Source organism: Thunnus thynnus, chromosome 14 (genome assembly GCF_963924715.1).
Source record: "Thunnus thynnus chromosome 14, fThuThy2.1, whole genome shotgun sequence".
Lineage (NCBI taxonomy): Eukaryota > Metazoa > Chordata > Actinopteri > Scombriformes > Scombridae > Thunnus > Thunnus thynnus.
This window is the reverse complement of record NC_089530.1, coordinates 22,728,982-22,755,385: the sequence shown is the minus strand read 5'-3', so window position 1 is coordinate 22,755,385 and position 26,404 is coordinate 22,728,982. Positions and strand designations below refer to the sequence as shown.

General features: G+C 36.0%; 2 protein-coding genes across 2 annotated transcripts; both read right to left on the bottom strand.

Annotated features, from left to right (window-relative positions):
• Positions 1-4,622: 4,622 nt before the first annotated feature.
• Positions 4,623-9,009, bottom strand: LOC137197296 (ovarian cancer G-protein coupled receptor 1-like). The gene is made up of 3 exons (XM_067610624.1): positions 8,375-9,009; positions 5,753-5,937; positions 4,623-5,618 (listed from the first exon to the last, which is right to left on the bottom strand). The coding sequence occupies exons 1-3, from the start codon at positions 8,528-8,530 to the stop codon at positions 5,111-5,113; spliced, it is 849 nt and encodes a 282-aa protein (XP_067466725.1). The 5' UTR covers positions 8,531-9,009; the 3' UTR covers positions 4,623-5,110.
• Positions 9,010-16,781: 7,772 nt separating this feature from the next.
• LOC137197293 (G-protein coupled receptor 4-like) lies at positions 16,782-20,617 on the bottom strand. Its single transcript, XM_067610622.1, has 3 exons — positions 19,914-20,617; positions 18,607-18,794; positions 16,782-18,394 (listed from the first exon to the last, which is right to left on the bottom strand). The coding sequence occupies exons 1-3, from the start codon at positions 20,136-20,138 to the stop codon at positions 17,887-17,889; spliced, it is 921 nt and encodes a 306-aa protein (XP_067466723.1). The 5' UTR covers positions 20,139-20,617; the 3' UTR covers positions 16,782-17,886.
• Between the last annotated feature and the right edge of the window lie 5,787 nt (positions 20,618-26,404).

The window sequence follows — 26,404 nt, the reverse complement described above, 5'->3', positions numbered from 1 at the left end:
GATATTGCTCACTGCGGTATAGCATCTTCTCTTTCACTGTACAGTTCCCATTTCATACACCTCCTGTTAACTTAGTCCCCTACATGAGGGGAAACAGTATTGTTTCTGTAATGTCACAGAGTTTTGGGAAATACACTGTGTGAATAGCCTCTGTAGCCTAAATAAATAATAAGATTGAAGACCTCACAGAAATATTTGACTTGTTGAAATGAAGTTAAGTTTCATTATCCAGACAAGGGGACATGACTGTGTTCATGTTTTACTCAGTTCTCACATTCACAATATCTGTATAGCGTAATCAAAGTTTCAGTGCGCTTATTCACATCAAGCTTTCATAAAACATATCTGTCCCCTGAAACTCCTAACAGGTTGGGACACCTCTGTAGCTCTGCTAAAGATTGATCGAGATAGAAGTGATTTTGTAAATTAAGAAAGTTGATAAAATATTATTAATTCACTCTGTTTTTCACTCACACCCCATAGACACACACACATACACACACACACACATGTCTGCTGTCCCCCAGATATACATGGATATATCTGTATAGCAGTTTATAGGCTGCGGCTTTCTTGCACTGCATTTCTCACACACAGACACACACACACACACACACACACACACACACACATGTTGACCTACATGACTTTCTGGGACATTACGTAGAGTTACATTCATTTCCTGGAGACTTACCCTAACCCTAACCATAACCTTAACCTTAACACAGCTGTTGTCCCCAGTTGGACTAGCCGTCCCAAATTAACCGGTCTTTAATCTGAATTTTGTCCTCAAAAGTAGCCTATGACAGACACACACACACACATGAATACACACACAGACACAGATACCCATCTCCTGTTCCCCAGCTGTATAGCAGTATATATCTCATGCTTTATTTCTCACATCTCACCGCACACCTGGCACAGCATGCACATTTTTAACATGTAAGAAAATATAAACAAGTTATTTTGGGAATTATTTTGTTTATCAGATCATCTCATGGTCTTATTTGCCTGTTCTGTTCATCATAAGCAATAAAATAGATAAATTGTGCCTATTTTAAACTAAAAATGATTTGTACATTGTAAGTTAAAGGTGGTCTAAGGTACATAAAATATCAAAGTAAGTATATATATATATTATGGTTATTGATGAATAATAAGTCACTTAGCAGATACAACATTTTACTCAATGATAATTAGTGTTTTTTCAGGGCTTGTTAATGAATTGAAACACGGGTCAAATTTGACCTGCGGACACTAAATTAGGAAGGTTAAAGACTTAATGTAATGATGTTAATTCAGTCAGAATAAAAAGCTTATTATTGAATGTTAATGTCAGGAGTGTCATTTTTTCAGCTTCAGATGTATCATTTGATCTGTTATAAATGTATTAGTTAAATTGTATCTTTACATACAGGAAAACTTAATTCTTTATGTACCAGTGAATACAGTGTGTAGATAACCAGTAAGGTCAGTGGAAAACGTATCGAGATCACAGTCCACGTAATCACGTGTAAGAATGTTGGAAAATCATTTTATAGAAAGACAAACTCTTCAAACACGTAGTCATACAGGGTGTCATTGTAGTCAAAGATGTAGTCACTGTAGAACGGTGCAACCTGTTGTTTGTAATAACAAAAGGCAGCAGGTTTGTTAGCATCTACTAATCTTTACTCCTGCAAAAAATATTATTTCCACTATTACAATGTTCCCCAAAGTTTCACACAAACATGCCGACAATGCACAAAATGGAACTGGAGAAAACATGGAGGCATGGAGAGGAACGCAAAACCTGATCATGAAAACTCAACTCACAAATAAAAGTACTGTGAACACATAATGAAAAGCAGCAGGAGTACTATTACTACTATCATTACTACTACTACTACAAATAATAATGATCATTAAAGTAGGGAAATACAGCAGGACTAACAGGAAAATATAAACATGTTCAAGAAGTTCCTGTTTAAAATTGTATTTATGCTAAATAGTAAAATACCACAAAGCTTCCTGGTTATGTGCTGCTGTTCCACCACTATGATGTGTTAAATGTATCAGTGACCGCAGATTGTTATCTGCTTCTTAAAAGCCCCTGTCCAGCAGTTTCAAGTAAACTTATTGCACATCTGACCTCTTCCCCTTTTTTTGCTTACTTCAAATACTTCAAGTACTTGAACATGTGGGGGTAATACAAAAAAATTATAATTAATAAAACAAAATAATGAAATTAGAAGTGTTACTGTCTGACAATTTTGTGAAAGCTGTCTGGTTACTACATTATTCAATAATTCTAATATAATGTTCAAATTCCTTGAAAAAAGAAAAAAGAAAACTGTTTTATCTTAGAAAGTTTGTAACCGTCTATATGAAACGTGGCTCCAAAGAACATATTTGGGCAATACAGAGAATAATTCTTTCCAATGTGGTCAATAATAAATAATTAAGTCAATAATAGTTTCTTGTGTGATAAGAAAGAGAGAAAAAGGACCATGAAGTGTTTCACAACGTATTACAGGAGTAAAAACCTGCTGGGTGATGGTAGGAAGAAGTGACATTTGATATTTCTTATGTTGTTGTTTTTATATCCTGTTTAGGTTGTAAAAAATATGAAATGTTTTAGTTTTAAGTTCTTTAATTTGACAAATGACTTTTTGTATGTAATTTATTATAATTCATATTTCTTATGATATCAGTTGTTAAAAATGTAAGCTATGGCTAATATGTATAAACATCAACATCAACATAATAAAATAATTGAAAAAACACCATCACCTACTCTATAGGTTCATTTTCATCATATCACCTTCTCCTGTCTTAAGTTATGTTGCTTAAGAACTTTTATAAGACAGATTTTACACACTAAACATCACTGTGGCAAAATTTTACCCAGTTTGGTTCAATATCGCACCAATACAACATTATGTTAACTTTACTCAGTAGCAATAGTGTCACACACAACAAGCTGAAACTGCTAAAAACTGCAATAAATGTTTTGGTTCTGATACAAAATGACATTCAAGATACACAGGTTATTAACAATCATTAACAAACCCTGACATGTAAGTTTAAAAAGAGTAGAGTAGAATGTGTACCGACACATTCACCATGTCTTACTAACACTATCCATATATTACTATTTAGAATAAATGTTATAAGTTTGTAGGGTTGAACTTTTCCATGTTCCTCATTTGTACCTCACTTTGGATAAAAGTGTTTCCCACATGAATAAATGCAAATGTGAATGTAAACTACAAGAGATACTCAAACAAAACGGGTACAGATACAAGTCTTATCTCATCCACTTGGGCTTACTGAGCAATATTTTATACATAACCTATACATCTAATCAGTTATATGAAGGTATCCTTCAGGCTGGATGGAAATATGACATGTACCTCATAATAGTCTGTTCTGCTTGTGGCTTTTTAGATTTTTTTTTCATATCAACAGACAATTAGGACTGTTTGTTGCTGTCAATGAGTTTTTATCCTTCAAGTTAGCCAAAACCTTTTCAGTTCTGTCATTGCTATGCACATAAAGTGTGCAGAGTTGATGAAATTCAGTCACAGTAATGCCTAAAAAGTCAGAGAGAAAACCTTCAAATACAAGATTTCAGTTCCAAAGGTATCTGTGGACTAACCAAATGGGTATTTTGGGCTGGGGAGAGTAAAATGACAGATGTGTGCTCTGACTGGAGTTGAAATGATTCAGTACTTGTTTTTTTAAACTGTTCTTTAATCACATATGATTAAATAAATTACAACTACTATAATTTATCATCTTTTTTTGTACACTATACAACATATCAAGTAGTAACCTTAAGCTCTTAGCAATCACATGTTATATTCTGAAAATGCATGTTTTTCTTTATAAAGAGTCACCTTGCAGAAAGCCAAAGTATTTAATTAGAGATTCTGGGAAATATGCTTTTGTTGGATCTCTGCTGTTGCAGTGTCAGCTGATTAGTGCAACAATGAACATGATTAAGTTATTTGAAAGAAAAAAAAAAAGAAAGAAAATGCCTCCATGGTATTACACAGTAGAGTTGGGCTATATGATTATATATACCAGAGACAACCAGCAGAGATTTTGTTTATTTATCAGGTTTAATTAACAGAGTTAGTCAAAAGCAAACATTCTCATTTTTGTCTAGAAACATGTTTTTATTGAATATCCAGGAAATTTACATTTCTTATAAAAGTATTGTGATATAAGATTTTTATCAATATTACTAAAATAAAACTTATATTAAATAAAAAGAAGTAAATCATCTGTTGTTTAACTTTTATGCATAAAAATACCCCACACACACAATAATAGACATACATAGTTATAAGTAGGAAAAAAGTAACAAGTTATAATGTGTATAAGAGGCCCAAGAAAAAAAAGTCTATAGACTTGATATGATGCTCTCTCTGTAGAAATAAGACGAAGTTGCAGCTATAATAACAGGGTGATCATGGTATTGAACAGCTCAGTTGATCAACAAGTAATATCTGGTTTGCTTCTTTAATTAAAGGGGACATAACACGAACGTTTGCAGGTCTATATTTTTATTTTGGGGCTCTACTGGAATATTTTCTCATGACTTACAGTTAAAAAAATAACGTATTAAGAACTTATTTATCTTATAGTGGCCCTTTATGCAGCCCCTCAGTTCAGCCTCTGTCTGAAACAGGCAGTTTTAGCTCCTGTCTCTTTAAAGCCCCCCTCCTGATGAGCCTACTCTGTTCTGATTGGCCAGCTCCAGGAAGCTGCCCCTTGGCAGACTTAAATTATGAATATAAATGACAGAAAATCACAAAAGCATGTTATGTTCCCTTCAAAGGACAATAATGATGGATATCAACTTCCAGCTAAAAAACACATAAAAACATGTTCCCACTAACCACTTCTCTCACAATATAATCAAAACAATGATTTCTTTTCATCTACTTCTGATGGCCTTTGTTGTCATACAGCAAACACTTTATTTATTTCTTGTTTGCTAGTTTAAGTGCATTTTAGTGAACATTCAGACACATTACAGTTAACATCTGTTTTCTCCCTTTTCTTTCTCCCTCTTTCTCTGCCTGCATGGAGCTGACTGTGTGCATGTTGTTGTCTTTCATGCTGATGATCTGCTGTTATCATCACTGTCCATTCTGCAACAACACAGAGAGGCCAAAAGCTTGTTTATGGCCCCTTTCCTAATGAAAACATACAGAATCAAGTCTGCAAGAGGACTGAATCTAATAAGAATTAATCTCAGTTTGACGAGGGTATCATTATCTCTGACTTCTTCTATCAAGAACACGATGATGGTGGGGAGAAACAGCAGTGTGTAGATGAGCAGCACCAGGACCAACATTCCCACAATTCGTCGTTTTTCATCAGAGGAAACCGAGATGGCTGCAGAAAGCGATTTGAGGGTCCCACCCAGGAAAAATATGAGCAGTGGGAAAGGAGCGAGGAGGAGGACTCCGAGAATGGTTATCACGGCCTTAAATTCAACCCAGAAATAGACAGAAAGGACAAAAACAAGAGGAAGGGTCCAGACCACAACACAGACCACAAGAGAGATCTTGATGGTTCTTCTGACGTGGTACCACAGTGGCCATGCGATGATCAAATACCTGTAACACAAGATACACAGTCTATCATCAGATACAGAATATTCCTGACTTTGAGGAGCTTCAGATTTATATGGTAAATTAATGGTCATACACATGGAAGTAGCTAAAAACATACAGGATAGACAGATAGCTACCTTTCCAGGGCGATACAGACCATGAAGCCAATACTGACCAACAAACCAATGAGGTGAATATCAGAGAAGATTCGATAGATCTTCCAGTCAGGTTTTGCCACTTTGACGATCATGCAGCAGAACTGAAAGATGTCAGAGATGAGGAGGTTGATAATGTAGATTGGAGCAACGTGGTCATTTTTAACCTGCAAGAAAACAATGGTAGAAATAAACAAAGCAGCTGGAAACATTTTTTTTCTTTTACAGTTTTCTGGTGTTTTCATTTAGGATCTCTGTACAAAATGTGCAAAATTACAAGTGGATGGAATTCTGCGTAGTGACAAATATGTCATTTTGCTCTGCCCAGCAATTGCAGTCAGAAAAATTCATGCATTGACCAATGTGTCATTAAATATGACACACTGGCCAATTAATGTTACAAGACTCAACAACCTCAAGAGTCTACAGCTATGCTAACTGCTCTATGAGGCTGTACTTAGGCACAGGGGTCCATTGAGCTAAATGCTAATATGCTCACAATGACAATGACCATCTTAGTTTAGCATGTTAGCATGCTGAAGATAGAGTGATAGATAATGATTGTCCTCATTGGGAAATTTGTTTCCATTGTGCATTATGTGTACCTCTAAAACATACAGTAGATAGATGTGTACACACACATACCTACAATGATTTCATGCAGACCAAAAAGACTAAAATATATTGTAATCTTGTGAGTAGTGGTTAATGGAATTTAAAATAGCTTTTTCTGTCTAAGTGTCTTTTATTTGTGACCAGATGGGAGGAGTAGAGTCAAAAATTGATTGCTGGGGTGTCCAGGGTCGCGTCAAATCTGTTTATTAGCACTAAACACAAAATACAGCTGAGGAGGATCACATTGCCATTAGTTTAGCTGGTATTTCGTTGTGTGAGAGAAAAAATTCTCGTTTGTGAAGGAGAGATGTTCAATGTTCAATTTATGGAAGTGTTCAACTTATGAGCTAAGTCTTTTAAATACAGTTTACCAATATGCTTTTTTATGATACCGTCAAGAGGCCCACAGGGTAAGACAAAGAAAAGGAAAACAATTCTTTTATTTACCCAGTGACATCAGAGAAGCCTTTGGCACAGTGTACACATGGATACGTTCATACCAAAAACTTAGCACAAACAGGAAAACTTCTTATAGAATTGCTCAGGTCATGCCACCAGGGAAGGAAGAAACAAGGACACTTGGTGTCAGAATGAACTCTAATTGGAAAACAATGTGGGAAGCTGTTGTTACCCATCCAAGGTGACCATCCTATCTCCCAGCCTGGTGCTGTGAACCTAAAATATCTCTTGTAAGAGACCTTGGAGGCCCAAGTCAGGCCCTGCAGAAGAATTTCATTGATTGAAGTTCATTGGTTGAACACTTTCATGAATTAAACATTGAACATCTCTCCTTCACAAATGCGCATTTTTTCTCCCACAGGTTTTAAACCAAAGTACTGATGATGGCACTAAAGGAAAAGTTAGGCGATCAATCAGGCCAGTGGAGACCATGAATGTATGTACAAAATTTCATATATTTCTTGATTTGATTTAATCAAAGCCAAAAATAATGATCCCAAATTATGCTGTACAAATTGTTCTGACAAACTTGAGGACAATTTATATTCTACAAGTGAAGGATGCTGTTAACCTGGAATGAAGCTACCAGGGATGTGCAGAGAGCCCAGTATTTGTATTTGTATCTATATTTATTGAGGCAGCAAAATTATTTATGTTTGTGTTTGTATTTGAATAAAAGTGGAAATAGGTGTAAAAATCCCATCTGAAATATTATTGTTTATTTTTATTTAGCTTTAAATTTTAGGATATTAAAGTGTTTATGAATAAACTATCTTAAGAAGGAGGTCGCCACACCAGGTCTTGAACTTGAGTCTCTCAGATCATAGATGACTGTGTTGACTACTGAGCTAAACCAAACACATTGCAAATGTGCAGTCAGACCTCTACTTATTTATACACCCATAACACAGAGACAGCATGGCATGTAACGTGTAGAGAAGAACTTCAAAGGTGATTCTTGCTTTGCACTTTTCATTTATTGCCTATTTTTTACAACCTAACTTTGTGGAAAGGAGAAGGGGAACAACAGGACTTTGCTTGTGTCAGTAACTCAGCCTTATCTCTTGGGGAACACCCCCAACTCCGGGAGTGATGTCCAAATGGAAAAAAAAGGAAATGTGCTTCATGTAGCAGGTGGATGTAACTCCCCTTGTTGAGACCTGCTGATAGATGTAACAGTGCAGCAGAGAAGAGAGACTGAGATAGAGATGTAACTGACCTGTGAGCTGGTATTTGACATGTTTTTTGTTTTTTTTTCTTCCAGAAAACAAATAATTTTTAAAATATTTGTATGAAATAAATGTTTGTAAAAAAACAACTATTTGTGCTTTGTTGAATAACGTATTTGTATTCGGGCACACCCCTGGAAACTACACATGTAAACTGCATGTATTTAAGGTCAAATTAGCTTAAATTTATAGATCATTACAAGACTTAGCAGCCCCCAAGCAGGATGAAGATTCTTTACAGACAGACTGTATGACAGACACATGACCTAAAATTAATATATCTTAGTCATAAAGTACTCACCTGGGAATAAAGAGAGTAGATGGCCACTAGAGTCAAAGGAAGGCCGATACTAATGATTACGCATGTCATCACATATATAATATGTGGTTCACCATAATAGGGGTTGTCAGTGGAATTATTGTGGGATGTGACATTGCTGTGATTATTGCTTTCCATCTGTGAGGTGTTGATGTAGAAATCTTCTTCTTCTTCAGAGTGAAACCTGTTGTATGAGAGATCAGTTTGTGGAAGTTTTTTAATATCTACATAACATTGTTAAGTGACATCACTAAAGTCTTGAGGTGCAAGTTCACACAAATACAGTGTATATTATAGCCACAAAAAAGGTGTCTTTGTTACATTTTCTCCTAATAATATTTCTTCAGGGCTGCAACTAACAATTATTTTCATCACCAATTAAGCTGCTGATTATTTTCTTGATTAATCGTTAAGTTTATAAAATGTAGTTTTTTATACACTGTGAAAAAATTGTACTCACAATTTCTTTGAGCCTGCGGGGATGTCTTCAGTTTGCTATTTTTTTCTGACCAACAATCCAAAGCCTGAAGATTTTTAATTTACTGTTGCATATGACAAAGAAAAGGAGCAAATCATAATGTTTAAGAAGCTGAAACCAGAGAATATTTGGTCTTTTTGCTTGAAGAATAATTGAAACAATAATTTGAAAAAATTAGCAATAAAGTAGCAATGAGAATAATGGACTAATTGTTGAAGCTCTATATTTCATCAAAAATAATTTTTCAGATAATACAAGTCCTTGTGATGTATATAAATATTTTTACATTATGATGTGAGGTCATTACTACAGAATTTCAGAGACATTGGTCTAGGATGTTTTGTCTTCTGCACTTGACATCCCACCAGTTGAATAACTCTGTGCTCTCTGATTTTGGACAAGGAGGTTTGCATGTCTGACCAAACCATTTTATGAATCATCTGCATATTTTAGATTTTGTTTACAGATTGTGCAATCTGACTAAGTTTCTGAGTGAAAATAAATTAGAGGAAACAGCTGCAGGCTGGTACATTCACCATGTTTAACAACACTAACATACTGGTCATCCCTGTAGCGTACTGGTTAAGACTCATACCACAAAACTACAACATTTATGTCCAGTTTGATTCCAGCAGATCTTAGTTCCATGTCATCCCCATCTCTCTCTCTCTCCTTATTTCCTGTCTGACTCTACTGTCTCCTCTCAATAAAGGATAAAATGTACCAAATCACCAAAAATAAACAACTAACAAACAAAACAAAAAAACTGGGAAACACTTATTCCTTCTGGGATGAAATCATTTATTGACTTTAACCTATCTTGGGTTGTATAACTCTATCCCTCTGTTAGACTTTTCATCAGTAACATATTGTCACAGCAGAGGAAACTCTTTCATATCTCAGCTGTCATAAAAACTGCAAATATCACTATAAATACCTCTATGTGGATCAATGTTGGCTCAGAACATACAGTAAATACAAGTAATACAGAAATATAATATTGAACATTTGTTTTTTCATTCTTCTTAATTTAGATCATTTTATTTAATTCAAAATAATGTAAAGTTTTGAATGTTATTATCTTTTTAGCTATTTTCTCACCCTTTTTTGTCTTTGTTACACAACTTTTACACATGAAAATTGTATTTCGGGGAAAAATGCAAATGAAATAAAACACAATTGGTTTAACCACAGTATTCTGTGCACCTACAGTCCAAAGCTCTCTGCTTATCATAGTTTGCATACTCATTATCATGACTGTTAGCAGTTCTAATTTCATTTTTACAATCTCTACATACACAAGTGAAAGGTAATGTCAGAAAATGTACCTTGAAAGTTGCAAGAACACACCCGGTTGAGTTCTCTACACCAAGTTTGATGTTTCGTCCTCTGCATCCAAACAGTCTACAGTAAATATGATGAGTGATAACATGCAGTAGGTTCCTGATAATCTACACCTCCCTCTATGGAAGAGAGGAAAAAGTAGACAGGCATGATTATGTAACCAGTAGACTTACTGGTTGTACAGCAGTAAGCTGTCACCCTTTGCCGTCACCATTAGAAGTGGGTTTTTTAGAGCTTTTTCTTTGAAAACAGCTGCCTGCTGCAGCTGAAAAAAATGATGCTATGAGAGCACTAAGAGTGAACCAAGAGAGTGACAGCTAAACAATGAGCTGAAACTCACTATGAAGCTCCATAAAGCCGAGGGGAGCTACAGAGTCACTGATAATTCTCTATAGGTTCATCACTATGAGCTACACCTTTGACCTTCTACTGTGTGTTGTTATTTGATATATTTTTATTATGAAAAACATCATTTATAGATGCTTAAAGTAATAAGTTATGAATGAGTTGTTTTTGTGCCGTTCAGAGTCTGGTTAATCAGACTTCATCAGAAATGCAGCAGGGTCACTATGATCAGTTCACAGATGATTCATAATGATTCATTGATATCTTCCACTCTGTTCTTTATAAACTTTCTTTAAACATTATTATCTACTATAACGTCATTAGAGAAGTACTTATTAATGATTCCTCAATTACCAGGTTATTCCTAATTCATTCCTTAGTAACCTTGCTAAATTTTGTGTACCCTATTGTAAAGTGATGGTTGGAATTGGAAGAAACAACTGCAGGCTGACACATCTCCATTTCTAACAACACTAACACAGAACTATATAATACACACAGAATATAAATGTTATGACTGAACTTAACAGTTTGTGCTTCTCATTAATTAGCATTAGATTTTAAGTCAATAAACAAAGAGAATAAGGCAGAAAACAACTGACATCAACAGGAATATTCTTTCTGCCAATAATGTACTCCCAAGCATATATAGTATATCAGTCCAGTTTAGGATTATGTTGTAGTTTGCTTCAGTTTTAAGTGGCATTAAATGTGTTTGGTAATTAACTAATTGTAACTTTTGTCATATTCAAATTGATTAACTCCCGACATTGAGTGTGATCTTCATTTCATCTGCACCTCAACATTGATGTTTCAGCACTAACCCATGCAACCACTGTGTCATTTCATGTTTCATGCTACCATCTAGTGGCCAAACATAAAACCATCTGTATAATCTCCTACACATGGAATAACTGGCAAGCTGCCAAGCCACATTGCTGATAGTGCAGTGCTGCACTGGCTTCATCCACTCATCTCCAAACTAACAACAATAACAGGTTTGACTCCTGATTCATTAGAAAGGGTTTTGTATGGTGGCCCCTGAGGACAAAGCACATACAAGAGTGAATGCACAAACATTAATAAAAAAGCATTTTCCAAATCAAGAAATGCTACAAATACCAAAATTCATACAAAAAGGGAAAACACATGAAACAAGAAAAATGCTACAAAGCTAATGGCTACACCTGAAGTGCTCCAGGCTGCTGGGAGGATTTGGAGCATGTTCTTATTGTTTGTGTTTTCACTCTTGTGTATGGTTTGTCCTTAGGGGCCACTGTAGTTCTTGGAATAAAGAACCAGGAATAGAGTTCAAACAATTTTCTAGTTTGTGTTATTTTTTTCCCCACCCTCATTCTGCAAAGACACGCCTATACTGCGCCTCTGATTGGCTCTGACCCTGATATTCTTACCCTAACCCTAACCATCTCACTCCTCTTCTGCATTATGTCTATGACCACTTTAGAGCACACAGTTATGCTCCTTGTGCACTCTAGATATGACAGTTCATGTCTATGGCTGCTTCAAAGGGCATGTTTTCACTCCATGCAGGCTCTACATTGGATGGTTCAAGTCTCTAACCGCTTTAGAGTAACAGTTCTGCTCCCTGAGTGCTCTAGATCAGACAGTTCACGTCTCTGACAGATACATTTCATACTAGTTTATTATCCATGTGGATGCCCAGGTACTTGAAGGAGTCCAACAGCACTATAGTATAGTCATGGATGACCACTGCTCAGTGATCACCAAACAGAAGAGATGGTCACCATCACCATCTCTTCTGTTTTTTTTATATTGAGGATGAGATGATGTTCATCACACCACCGTAAAAAGTTCTGTATTTTAGACTTATACATCTGGTCCTGGACATCAGAATTATTTAGCATAAGGGAAATACTGTCTAGGGAAACACAACAAGGGAACTTTATATTAAAATTAAGATATCCACTTGATTTGAATAATTAGGATGGCTGGCACCTCTCTGTAGGTTCAGATAAACTTTTGAATCCATTTTTGCACAAAAACATGTGCAGAAATCAATGACTGTGGATTTTGTCCCCCATCACTTACAAGCACACTAATGTGAAAGCACATTAGGAAGGGATCTTCTAATGGTCAGTGTGAACAGGAGGAATGATTACAGCAAGCTATTTCAATGTTCATTTGAGCAACTGACTGTTGTTTTAAGACTTGAAAGACTTGTGAACGTATCCTTTAAGTCATATATGGGGTTATTAAGTGTTACATGCTGAACCAAAATCAACAAACAATGGTCTGGCATAGGCCCTGGGATTCTCCAGGTGTTTAGTGACCATGTGCACTATACTAGTGATTACATCATCAGTTCCTCTGTGGTGTCTGTATGCAAATTGTTATGGGTCTAACTGTGGGCCTTCCTCAGACTGGAGGTTGCTCACGATAATAATGCATAGACAACAACTATTTCTTGTCATATCAAAGTTAAATTCTTTTTTTTTTCTTTTAATATTCAGCTCTACGGTGATGTTAGCAGACAGGGATATCATGCAAATATTATTATTATTTTGCTCACAGCAATAACTGCCACAATGCTATTTTATTGTTATTTTATAAATATGATCACATTATGACATTATGTCTAAAATATTTGATCTGAAAAGTAGCTATTAACAACAGCTGTGTAATAAATGCAATGAAGTAAAAAGAGCAATATTACCCTTTAAAATTTAGTGAATTATAAGTACACAGTAGCATAAAATGGAAAAACTAAAGTAAAGTACAATTACCTTAAAATTGTACTTAAGTAGGCTACAGTACTTAGTTACATTCTGCCACTGAATACCACTAACATTAAAATACGTAACCCATAAAGAACATTTACAACAGAAAGAGTGAAACAGACAAAGGACTAGATACTAATAATTTAATAGTACAATAATTATCTATTTCAATTATCTCTCTTAACTGCTGTACAGTGATTTACTCATTGACCATGTGGTGATTGTGATTACAGTTAAATTCAGCTTCACGTCACAGTCTAAAAGACACCAGATATGACATATGACCTTAAACTTTCGAGTTAGACGCTGAACCTCCAACTACTCCTTTTAATGTTATATTATACTGGAAGCTTGTAAGTGTTTAACTGGATGTAAAAGTGTCATGGAAACAGGTAACCAGGGTCGAAGCAGCGTGACATCCAACATGAGTGAGTTTCATCCTGGATACCAGACTCCTCTGTGCTGTATAAATACTGACCAGGACAGTCAGCCTCAGCACACCGGTGACAGACTCCAGAAAGGTAAGTCGAGTCACAGACAACAACAGGGACATTTATTTATTGGTTTCATCCAAAAATTTGAATGTATGAGAGTAAATAATAGTAACTGTATTGTTTAACTGTACTTTTTAAATTCCAATATCATAAATAGAAGTCAATGAATATAAATGGTAGAACAGCAGGTGACATATTGCCTGGTTGTGTCTATTTCATCTTTACAACAAGCCATAAAGAGTTCAGATGTCTGAACTCCTCATCTGGTCTGTAAAGGTGAACTGAGACACGCTGAGAAGTAAACTAATCTTAGATGCTTGTAACCTCGAATCTAGAGACACAGATTACAGTTTTATTTTTGTTGTGGGTTTGTATTTTCTACCTTTTCATACCTAGAGCTATTTAACTTCTTTTGTGATCTTTATATTTTGGCTTGTTTGACTTTTTTGGTGTTTTGTTGAACAATGTGATTTTAAGTTGTCGTTTGTTTTGTTGTTGCTACTGTTGTATGGATCCCAGGAAGACTAGCAGCCACTTTTTGAAAGTTAATGAGGATCCAAATGAAGAATAAATAAGAGATTGATTAATAAATCAAAAATGTCGCCTTCATACAGTCCAGTGTTCACATTATTATTTTTGCAAATCTTTCCCAAACCAAACTGAACAATCCATCATTTTCTGCAGGTGCTGAATCTCATCATATAATATTAAAAAGCTGGTTTCAGCAGTTATTCTTCTCAGTAAAAGACGGTTGATTAAATGAGGGAAATAACATTTAACGCTGGGATCTCACTTCCAGGTTTTATCAACCCAAGACTGCACTGATGTTTGCAATAAAATGTCTCCTGACACATTCACCATGTAACAACACAAACATTCAGCATAAATGGTTTTGCCAAGCTCACATATTTCAGTTTTCAGTTAAAAGTTTGAAAGCTGTTGGTTCACAGCCTCAAAGTTTTGCAGAGCTTGTGAAGCTGTCACTCAGTTACTGCAGCAGTTTCCTGTTTTTCACCTTCTCACTATGGAGACTGTGAAAAACATGTAGGGTTGAACTTTCCCATGTACCTCATTTGTACATCATTTAGGATAAAAGTCTCCCACATGAATAAATGCAAATGTGAATGTAAAATACAAGAGATACTCAAACAAAACTGGTACAGATACAAATCTTATCTTGTCTACTTGGGCCTACTGAGCAATATTCTGTATAGTGTGATATTACAGAAGCTGGTCATAGGACAACTCACTCCGTAACCTTTTAACCTGTACATCTAATCAGTTATATGAAGGTATCCTTCAGGCTGGATGGAAATATGTCATGTATCTCATATTAGTCTGTTCTGCTTGTGGCTTTTTAGTCGTTTTTTTTTTTCCATATGAGCAGACAATTAAGACTGTTTGTTGCTCTAAATGAGTTTTTATCCTTCAGGTTAGCCAAAACCTTTTCAGTTCTGTCATTGCAATGTGCATTAAGTGTGCAGAGTTGATAAAATTCAGTCACAGTAATGCCTAAAAAGTCAGAGAGAAAACTTTAAAATACAAGAAGGTATCTGTGGACTAACCAAACCGGGATTTTGGGCTGAGGAGAGTAAAATGACAGATGTGTGCTCTGAATGGAGTTGAAATGACTCAATATTTGTTTTTTAAACTGTTCTTTAATCACATATGATTAAATACATTACAACAACTATAATTAATCATCTTTTGTGTACACTATACAACTTATCAAGTAGTAACCTTAAGCTCTTAGCAATCATACGTTATCTTCTGAAAATGCATGTTTTTCCTTATAAAGTGTTATAAAGTGTTTGTTAGATCTCTGCTGTTGAAGTGTCAGCTGATTAGTGCAACAGTTGGTAATCAACAAGTTTAAGAAGGGGGAAAATGTACAGTAGGCCTCACTACTGTAACTTATAGCAAAAAATATGAGATAATTTCTGCCCCAAATTATTATCTAAAAAAGTATGAGAACTTAACACAAATAAACATAATTGGCATTGGCAATTTGAAAAAAAAGCAGTAGAGTTGTGCTATATGATGATATATACAAAAAACAACCAGCAGATATTTTGAGTTAGTAAAAAGGAAACATTCCTCATTCTTGTCTAGAAACATATTTTTATAGAATTTCCAGGAAATTTACAATTTCTTATAAAAGTACTGTGTATAATAATATAAGATGTTACCAGTATTGCCAAGCCATAGCATGCCGACCACAAAACCCCCTAAAATATAACTTACATTAAATAAAAAGAAATAAATCATATGTTGTTTAACTTTATGCATAAAAATACCCCCCACACACAATAATAGACATACATAGTTATAAGTAGGAGAAAAGTAACAAATTACAATGTGTGTGAGAGGCTAAATAAGAAGAAAGTCTATAGACTTGATATGATTCTCTCCCTGTAGAAATAAGATGGAGTGGCAGCTATAATAACAGGGTGATCATGGTATTGAACAGCTCAGTTGATCAACAAATAATATCTGGTTTTTCTTCTTTGATTAAAGGGGACATAACATGCACATTTCCAGGTCTATATTTTTATTCTGGGGCTCTACTGGAATATTTTTACATGACTTACAGTTCAAAAAAATCCTTATTTATCTTATAGTGGCCATTTATGCAGCCTTTCAGTTCAGCCTCTGTCTGAAACAGGCCGTTTTAGCTCATGTCTCTTTAAGGCCCCCCCTTGATGAGCCTACTCTATTCTGATTGGCCAGCAGAGAAGAAGTCCTAGCAGAACATAATTTGAAAGCAAATAAGAGGTTAATGACAAAATGTTAACTAAAATGCACTTAAACTAGCAAACAAAAAATAAATGAAGTGGTTGCTGTATGACAACAAAAGAACTTTGTGCCACGTCATTAGTTGAAATCTTGTGTTAACTATGCTAAAAGAAAACTACTAACACTGTTTGTTGTCAGCCAGTGGTGTGACCATCACAAGTAGATGAAAAGGAAAGTTTCCTTTTCATCTACTTGTGATGGTCACACCACTGGCTGACAACAAACAGTGTTAGTAGTTTTCTTTTAGCATAGTTAACACAAAGATTTCAACTAATGACGTGGCACAAAGTCTTTTGTTGTCATACAGCAACCACTTCATTTATTTTTTGTTTGCTAGTTTAAGTGCATTTTAGTTAACATTTTGTCATTAAACCTCTTATTTGCTTTCAATTATGTTCTGTGTTTCTTCTCTCTGGCCAAAAGATGCAGCAACAGTTAAGGTGGCCTCTTGTACTGTGATAGACAGGAAGTAGAAGAGATCAACTGGGTGTGCCAGAGGGGAATCTGCCTTTCAGGATCCAGTTTAATCAAACTACTGTGGGACTTTATGACTATGTCTACATTAAACCGGCTAAATTTAATTCCTCTTCTTCCTCTTCCAATAAAATGCCATTTGCTGTTTTGTCAGTTATATGTCAGTTTTTTTTTTTTTTTTACAAAACTCCTTTTTCCCCGTACAAACCACAACACCAAGGTGATGTTTTCACATTTACGCTCTGGAGCCCATTTTTGGAAAAGCTGTTTTAGTGTGGACACAGAGAAAAACATACATTTAAGAATGTAGCCAGCTGGACATGGTCTACGTTTTATTGTTTTTATTTGAGGTTAATTTGTAGTACAGACTTAAATGTTTATTCCTGCCCACCTGTGTGTCTGTGTAGGCGAGCCTTTGTCTATAAACCCTCCCTTTGTGTCACTAGTCAGGTCAGTTATGTTCAGTCCTAAGTAGCTGTTTGTTTAGTTGACCTCAGTTTGAGTTAAAGTGCCCTCGTTTTAGAAATACTATTTTCTAGTTTTCCTAGTTTTGTATTTTTAATGATTATTTCTTCACTACAAATGAAGTTGTAAATAAATTACTATTTTTGTTTTTCACACCTGTTGTCCTCACTGCTAGGTGACACTACTGTTAGGTGTCTTATTGGAAATAGTATCGATAGAGGACAGTGACTCTTGTCTCTTTCCTTTTTATTTGCCTTCATTTCTCCGTCTGTTTTCTCCCTTTTCTTTCTCCCTCTTTCTCTGCCTGCATGGAGCTGACTTTGTACATGTAGTTGTCTTTCATGCTGATGATCTGCTGTTATCGTCACTGTCCATTCTGCAACAACACAGAGAGGCCAAAAGCTTGTCTATGGCCCCTTTCCTAATGAAAACATACAGAATCAAGTCTGCAAGAGGACTGCACTTAAGAAACATGAAAGTCAGGTCGCTGAAGGTATCATTATCTCTGGCTTCTTCTACCAGGGACCAGATGATGTTGGGTAGAAACAGCAGTGTGTAGATGAGCAGCACCAGGACCAAAATTCCCACAATTCGTCGTTTTTCATCAGAGGGAACACGATTGGCAGCAGACAGGGCTTTAAGGGTCCCACCCAAAAAGAATATGAGAAGTGGGAAAGGAATGAGGAGGAGGACAGCAAAAATAATTTCTGAGATCTCAAAACTAACCCAGAAATAGACAGGAAGGACATAAACAAGAGGAAGGGTCCAGACCACGACACAGACTGCAAGAGAGATCTTGATGGTTTTTCTGAAGTGGTACCACAGTGGCCATGCGATGACCAAATACCTGAAACACAAGATACACAGTCTATCATCAGATACAGAATATTCCTGACTTTGTGAAGCTTCAGATTTGAGAAGCTTCAGATTTATATGGTAATATATATATATATATATATATATATATATATATATATATATATATATATATATATATATATATATAATGGTCATACACATGGTAGTAGCTAAAAACATACATGATAGACAGATAGCTACCTTTCCAGGGCGACACAGACCATGAAGCCAACACTGGCCAGCACACTATAGTAGTAAATATAAAAGAAGATTTCATCGATCTTCCAGTTCTCAGGTTTTGCCACTTCGACGATCATGTAGCAGAGCTGAAAGATGTCAGAGATGAGGAGGTTGATGATGTAGATTGGAGCAACATGGTCATTTTTAACCTGCAAGAAAACAGTGGTAGAAATAAACAAAGCAGCTGGAAACTTTTTTTTCAATTTTCTGGTGTTTTCATTTAAGATCTCTGTACAAGATGTGCAAAAATACAAGTGGATGGAATTCTGAGTAGTGACATATACGTCATTTAGCTCTGCACAGCAATTGCAGTCAGAAACATTCATGCATTGGTCAATGTGTCATCAAATATGACACACTGGCCAATCAATGTTACAAGACTCAACAACAACAAGAGTCTACAGCTATGCCAACTGCTCTGTGAGGCTGTACTTAGGCACAGGAGTCCATTGAGCTAAATGGCTAATATGCTCACAATGACAATGACCATCTTAGTTTAGCGAGTTAGCATGCTAAACATAGAGTGATAGATATTGATTGTCCTCATGGGGAAATTTGTTTCCATTGTGCATTATGTGTACCTCTAAAACATACAGTATAGATGCATAAACACACAAACACACAACAATTTCATGCAGACAAAAGACTAATATATATTGTAATCTTGTGATTAGTGGAAAATTGAATTTAAAACTGCTTTTTTGTCTTTTATCTGTGACCAGATGGGAGCAGAGTGAAAAAGTGATTGCAGGGGTGTCCAGGGTCATGTTACTGTTGATTAGCACTAAACACAAAATACAGCTGAGGCAGATCACGTTGTCATTACTTTAGCTGGTATTTGGTTGTGAACCAAAGTATTGGACTTTTTGACCTGATGATGGCACTAAAGGAAAAGTCATCGGATCATCCAGGTCAGTGGGCTTCATCCTCTGGAGACCATGAATGTTTGTACAAAATGTCATACATTTCTTGATTGTTTTAATCAAAACCTAACATAATGAGCTCAAATAATGCTGTACAAATTGTTCTGATAAACCTGACAACAATTTATTTTCTACAAGTTAATGATGCTGTTAACTTCACCTTAAGAGAAGATGGAATGAAGCTACACATGTTAACTGCATGTGTTTAAGGTCAAATTAGCTTAAATTTATAGGTCATTACAAGACTTCCCTCCAGCCCCAAAGCAGGATGAAGATTCTTTACAGACAGACTGTATGACAGACACATGACCTAAAATTAATAAATCTTCGTCATAAAGTACTCACCTGGGAATAAAGAGAGTAGATGGCCGCTAGAGTCAAAGGAAGGCTGATACCAATGATTACGCATGTAACCACATTCAAGATGAATATAATATCTTTGTCAAAATAGTAGTTGCAAAAATCATAGTAGGTGTAGTTATAATCATAGTAGGTGTTGTTACAATTATAGAATGTGTAGTTATGATCATTGTAGTGGGATGTGACATTGCTGATATTATTGCTTTCCATCTGTGAGGTGTTGATGTAGAAATCTTCTTCTTCTTCAGAGTGAAACCTGTTGTATGAGAGATCAGGTTATGGAAGTTTTTTAATATCTACATAACATTGTTAAGTGACATCACTAAAGTCTTGAGGTGCAAGTTCACACAAATACAGTGTATATTATAGCCACAAAAAAGGTGTCTTTATTACATTTTCTCCTAATAATATTTCTTCAGGGCTGCAACTAATAATTGTTTTAATCACAGATTAAGCTGCCAATTATTTTCTTGATTAATCGTTTAGTTTATAAAATATAGTGTTTTATACACTGTGAAAAAATTGCATTCAGAATTTCTTTGAGCCTGTGGGGATGTCTTCAGCTTACTATTTTTTTCTGACCAACAATCTAAATCCTAAAGATTTTTAATGTACTGTTGCATATGACAAAGAAAAGGAGCAAATCATAATGTTTAAGGAGCTGAAACCAGAGAATATTTGGTCTTTTTGCTTGAAGAATGATTGAAATAATAATTGGATTATCAAAATACCAATAAATATAATTGACTAATTGTTGCAGATCTATATTTCATTTATTTTCATATAATACAAGTCCTTGTGATGTACATAAATATTTTTACATGATGATGTGAGGTCATTGCTACAGAATTTCATACAGTTATTTCAGTAATTTAAGGTACAGAGACATCGGTCTAGGATGTTTTGTCTTCTGCACTTGACATCCCACCAGTTGAATAACTCTGTGCTCTCTGATTTTGGACAAGGAGGTTTGCATGTCTGACCAAACCATTTTATGAATCATCTACGTATTTTATATTTTGTTTATAGATTGTGCACTTTGACTATGTTTTGGAGTTAGCATGAAAATAAATTAGAGGAAACAACTGCAGGCTGGTACATTCACCATGTTTAACAACACTAACATACTGGTCATCCCTGTAGCGTACTGGTTAAGACTCATACCACAAAACTACAACATTTATGTCCAGTTTGATTCCAGCAGCATGCTGATGATCTGCTGTTATCATCACTGTCCATTCCGCAACAACATAGAGAGGCCAAAAGTTTGTCTATTGCCCCTTTCCTCATGAAAATATACAGAATCAAGTCTGCAAGAGGACTGAACCTAAGAGGTAGGAAATGCAGTGTGAAGAGGATATCATTATATCTGGCTTCTTCTGCCAGGTATTAGATGATGGTGGGTAGAAACAGCAGTGTGTAGATGAGCAGCACCAGGGCCAACATTCCCAGAATTCGTCGTTTTTCATCAGAGGAGACCGAAATGGCAGCAGACAACGATTTGAGGGTCCCACCCAGGAAGAATATGAGCAGTGGGATGTTTAACAACACTAACATACTGGTCATCTCTGTAGCGTACTGGTTAAGACTCATACCACAAAATTGCAACATATGTGTCCAATTTGATTCCAGCAGATCTTAGTTGCAGGTCATCCCCATCTCTCTCTCTCCTCATTTCCTGTCTGACTCTACTGTCTCCTCTCAATAAAATTTAAAATGTACCAAATCACCAAAAATTAACAACAAACACCAAAAAAAAAACCAACAAAAAAACTGAGAAACACTTATTCCTTGTGCGACAAAATCATTAATTAACTTTAACCTATTTTGGGTTGTATAACTCACTAAATCACTATAAATACCTCTATGTGGATCAATTTTGGCTCAGAACATACAGTAAATACAAGTAATACAGAAATATAATATTGAACATTTGTTTTTTCATTCTTCTTAATTTAGATCATTTTATTTAATTCAAAATAGTGTAAAGTTTTGAATGTTATTATCTTTTTAGCTATTTTCTCACCCTTTTTTGTCTTTGTTATACAACTTTTTCACATAAAAATTGTATTTAGGGGAAAAAATGCAAATGAAATAAAACACAGTTGGTTTAACCACAGTATTCTGTACTCCTACAGTCCAAAGCTGTCACAGTTTGCATACTCATTATCATGACTGTAAGCAGTTCTAATTTCATTTTTACAATCTCTACATACACAAGTGAAAGGTAATGTCAGAAAATGTACCTTGAAAGTTGCAAGAACACACCTGGTTGAGTTCTCTACACCAAGTTTGATGTTTCGTCCTCTGCATCCAAACAGTCTATAGCAAATATGATGAGTGATAACATGCAGTAGGTTCCTGATAATCTACACCTGCTTCTATGGAAGAGAGGAAAAAGTAGATCATGATTATGTAACCAGTAGACTTACTGGTTGGACAGCAGTAAGCTGTCACCCTTTGCCGTCACCATTAGAAGTGGGTTTTTTAGAGCTTTTTCTTTGAAAACAGCTGCCTGCTGCAGCTGAAAATGATGCTATGAGAGCACTAAGAGTGAACCAAGAGAGTGACAGCTAAACAATGAGCTGAAACTCACTATAAAGCTCCATAAAGCCGAGGGGAGCTACAGAGTCACTGATAATTCTCTATAGGTTCATCACTATGAGCTACACCTTTGACCTTCTACTGTATGTTGTTATTTGATATATTTTTTTTAATGAAAAACATCATTTATAGATGCTTAAAGTAATAAGTAATGAATGAGTCGTTTTTGTGCCGTTCAGAGTCTGGTTAATCAGACTTCATCAGAAATGCAGCAGGGTCACTATGATCAGTTCACAGATGTGAACTAATCATTATTTAATGATTCATTGATATCTTCCACTCTGTTCTTTATAAACTCATCATTATCTACTATATCGTCATTAGAGAAGTACTTATTAATGATTCCTCAATTACCAGGTTGTTCCTAATTCATTCCTTAGTAACCTTGCTAAATTTTGTGTACCGTATTGTAAAGTGTTGGTTGGAATTGGAAGAAACAACTGCAGGCTGACACATCTCCATTTCTAACAACACTAACACAGAACTATATAATACACACAGAATATAAATGTTATGACTGAACTTAACAGTTTGTGCTTCTCATTAATTAGCATTAGATTTTAAGTCAATAAACAAAGAGAATAAGGCAGAAAACAACTGACATCAACAGGAATATTCTTTCTGCCAATAATATACTCCCAAGCATATATAGTATATCAATCCAGTTTAGGATTATTTTTTGTTTGCTTCAGTTTTAAGTGGCATTAAATGTGTTTGGTAATTACCTAATTGTAACTTTTGTCATATTTAAATTGATGAACTCCCGGCATTGAGTGTGATCTTCATTTCATCTGCACCTCAACATTGATGTTTCAGCACTGACTCATGCAACCACTGTGTCATTTCATGTTTCATGTTACCATCTAGTGGCCAAACATAAAACCATCTGTATAATCTCCTACATATGGAATAACTGGCAAGCTGCCAAGCCACATTGCTGATGGTGCAGTGCTGCACTGACGTCATCGACTCATTGACTAACAACAATAACAGGTTTGACTCCTGATACATTAGAAAGGGTTTTGTACGGTGGCCCCTAAGGATGCATTATTTTTTCTCCCACCTGCATTCTGTGAAGACCTGCCCCTACTGTGCCTCTGATTGGCTCTGACCCTGATATTCTTACCCTAACCCTCTATGTGGATAAAATATTTACATTCAGATCAAGATGATAATCACAAGAATACTTCACTTATCAAATTGATACCATCAGTGTCAAATCAGTATCCTTATCAATATAAATTTCAGGTAAAACAGTGACATTTAAATAATCAAGTGATATGTATTTATATGATACCTTCCTCTTGTGAGTATCACAATGTTAGAAATAGGCCACAACAGCAGAACAACTGGTGGATCTGTTTACAACATCCAAACAAACACTTTTTTAATAAAGATGTTAGTCAGTAAATCAGTAAGATTAGCATTGAGCTAAAAGAGACCCAAATAAACAAACAAATAATATGTCATGAGCAACTGAGATATGGGCCCGTATTAATCAAAGTACTCAGAATCATTCTTAGGAATTGTGCTGTAAAATACTTAAAGAAGTGTCCTACTCTCACTTTCAGTAAGGAGGGGGACTCTTAGGGGAAAGTGTGACATTGTTGTTTTACGACACTCAGAGCCACAAAGTATAAATATGATGACATGTAGTTTTCTTACATAGATATATAGACTTGCCATTCAGCCTGTATAGACTGCAAACAAAGATACTCACATGGGTTAAAAACATAACTGTAGTAAATTAGTAAATTGAAATAGTATAGGTATGAGGAGTCAATTGATATCAGTAAGATTGTTTATATTTGTTATCGAGGGCACTCCCCTCCTGTTAACATAGTCCCCTACATGAGGGGAAACAGTATTATTTCTGTTGTTGGGCCGTGGCTACAAGTTTGGCTATCAGCAATAATTAATGATTATCAAAGATAATTGTTAATTATTAAAATCAATAAAATTATTAATAAGAATTAATAATAACGGGGCACCACCCTGGACTCAGGGGAAAAGATAGCCAATTCAGTCTCAAAGTGTACTAATCTATGAATTTGGGACTTTGATTAATAATTAATTTAATAACTATAAACAAAATCACCATATCAATAGCTAGTCAAGGTTGAAGGATTTGGAGTTCTTTACAGAGCAGAGGTTGGCAAAACTTATTCTTGTGCAACATTAAAACAGACAACAGGTATATCCAAAAGCATTTATTTAACAAAAGGGTAAAAGCAACACACAATACTAATCTAGCTAAGTGTACCTATAAACAAGTGTGAGTGTGTGTGTGTGTGTGTGTGTGTGTGTGTGTGTGTGTGTGTGTGTGTGTGTGTGTGTGTGTGTAGGGAAGACAATAGCAAGATGGCTGCAGTCACCTGGTGACTGAGCACATGGCATGCCGACAATTTGGCTGAAAAAGGGAACTGCAGAGATAAAAGGCCAGACCATGTGGTGTCTTGAACCACATGTGCTGCCTGAACCAAAGTTCGCCAAACTAGGTTTTAACCTCTTAACTGTGTGGTTCTCTATTCAAGGCCAATTGGTGTATGCTAAAGGTGCCAGGTTAAGATGAGGTTAGTTGCATGCAAGGCCTAGTTACTGGATGTAACATGTGTCAAGCATGCTAACATTAACCTAGCGGTGTGGCTATGCAGTAACCTGACTATAGGCAACAAGGACATCACAACAACAGTTCAATGTATAACCTTAACCAAATCAATACACGTACAGTACATTGTTTGAGTTAAACATTCTTGCTTAGCCGTACTATGCTTCACTGTGTTGCTAGGCTATGCCCAGTTGTTACCAGTCCATGAAGTAAGAGATGCTTTGTGGTGTCCTGCTTTGTAGCCGGTGAATCCGTGGGTGAGTCAGGCTGAGGAGGCTTTGGCTCTTAAGCTGAAAGATACAGGCGTTGCTGGGGAGACAGTCGTGCAGAGGGCCCAGGTCACTCCTTTGTGTAGAGTTAGCGGCAAGCTAACTCCATTTCGCGGCTCCTGTACTTGTTAAACTGGCCAGCAGAATTGTGTGTTAGCTGCTGGCACAAGGAAACTTAGTTTCTGAGTCTTAGGCAGGCTCTCGCGTCTTCTGCCGTAAAGAAGACTGTGTGTGTCTGTTGTGAGCAGGCCACACAAGAGAGCAGAGAGCTGCTCCAGCAGCTGCTGGAGGTGTGAAAGCGAGCAAGGAGCTGCTCCTGCTGCAGCTCATGGAGAAAAAGAGAAAGATAAGAGAGGAATCTCTAGTTTTGATAACCTGGATCCATGGGTGGAGCTTCACACTTTGGGTGCAAACCCCCAGGGCTCAGGTTTCTTGGAGTCTTGAAACATGTGGTAAACTGTGGTCCACATGTAGTCCCAACACTGTAATGTCACAGAGTTTGGGGAAATGCACTGTGTGAATAGCCTCTCTAGCCTTAATAAATAATAAGATTGTAGACCTCACAGAAATATTTGACTTGTTGTAATGAAGTTAAGTTTCATTATCCAGCCAAGGGGACATGATTGTGTTCATGTTTTACTCAGTTCTCACATTCACAATATCTGTATAGCGTAATCAAAGTTTCAGTACGCTTATTCACATCAAGCTTTCATAAAACATATCTGTCCCCTGAAACTCCCAACAGGTTGGGACACCTCTGTAGCTCTGCTAAAGATTGATCGAGATAGAAGTGATTTTGTAAATTAAGAAAGTTGATAAAATACTATTAATCCACTCTGTCTTTCACTCACACCCCATAGACGCGCGCGCACACACACACACACACACACACACACACACACACACACACACGTGTCTGCTGTCCCCCAGATATACATGGATATATCTGTATAGCAGTTTATAGGCTGCGGCTTTCTTGCACTGCATTTCTCACA

Coding starts and splice junctions, on each gene's coding strand:
- LOC137197293 (XM_067610622.1), bottom strand. CDS start 20,138: ATGGAAAGCAATAATATCAGCAATGTCACATCCCACTACAATGATCAT. Junction 18,795..19,913: donor TCTACTCTCTTTATTCCCAG/GTGAGTACTTTA, acceptor GTTTTCTTGCAG/GTTAAAAATGACCATGTTGC. Junction 18,395..18,606: donor GTCTGTGTCGCCCTGGAAAG/GTAGCTATCTGT, acceptor CTTGTGTTTCAG/GTATTTGGTCATCGCATGGC.
- LOC137197296 (XM_067610624.1), bottom strand. CDS start 8,530: ATGGAAAGCAATAATCACAGCAATGTCACATCCCACAATAATTCCACT. Junction 5,938..8,374: donor TCTACTCTCTTTATTCCCAG/GTGAGTACTTTA, acceptor GTTTTCTTGCAG/GTTAAAAATGACCACGTTGC. Junction 5,619..5,752: donor GTCTGTATCGCCCTGGAAAG/GTAGCTATCTGT, acceptor CTTGTGTTACAG/GTATTTGATCATCGCATGGC.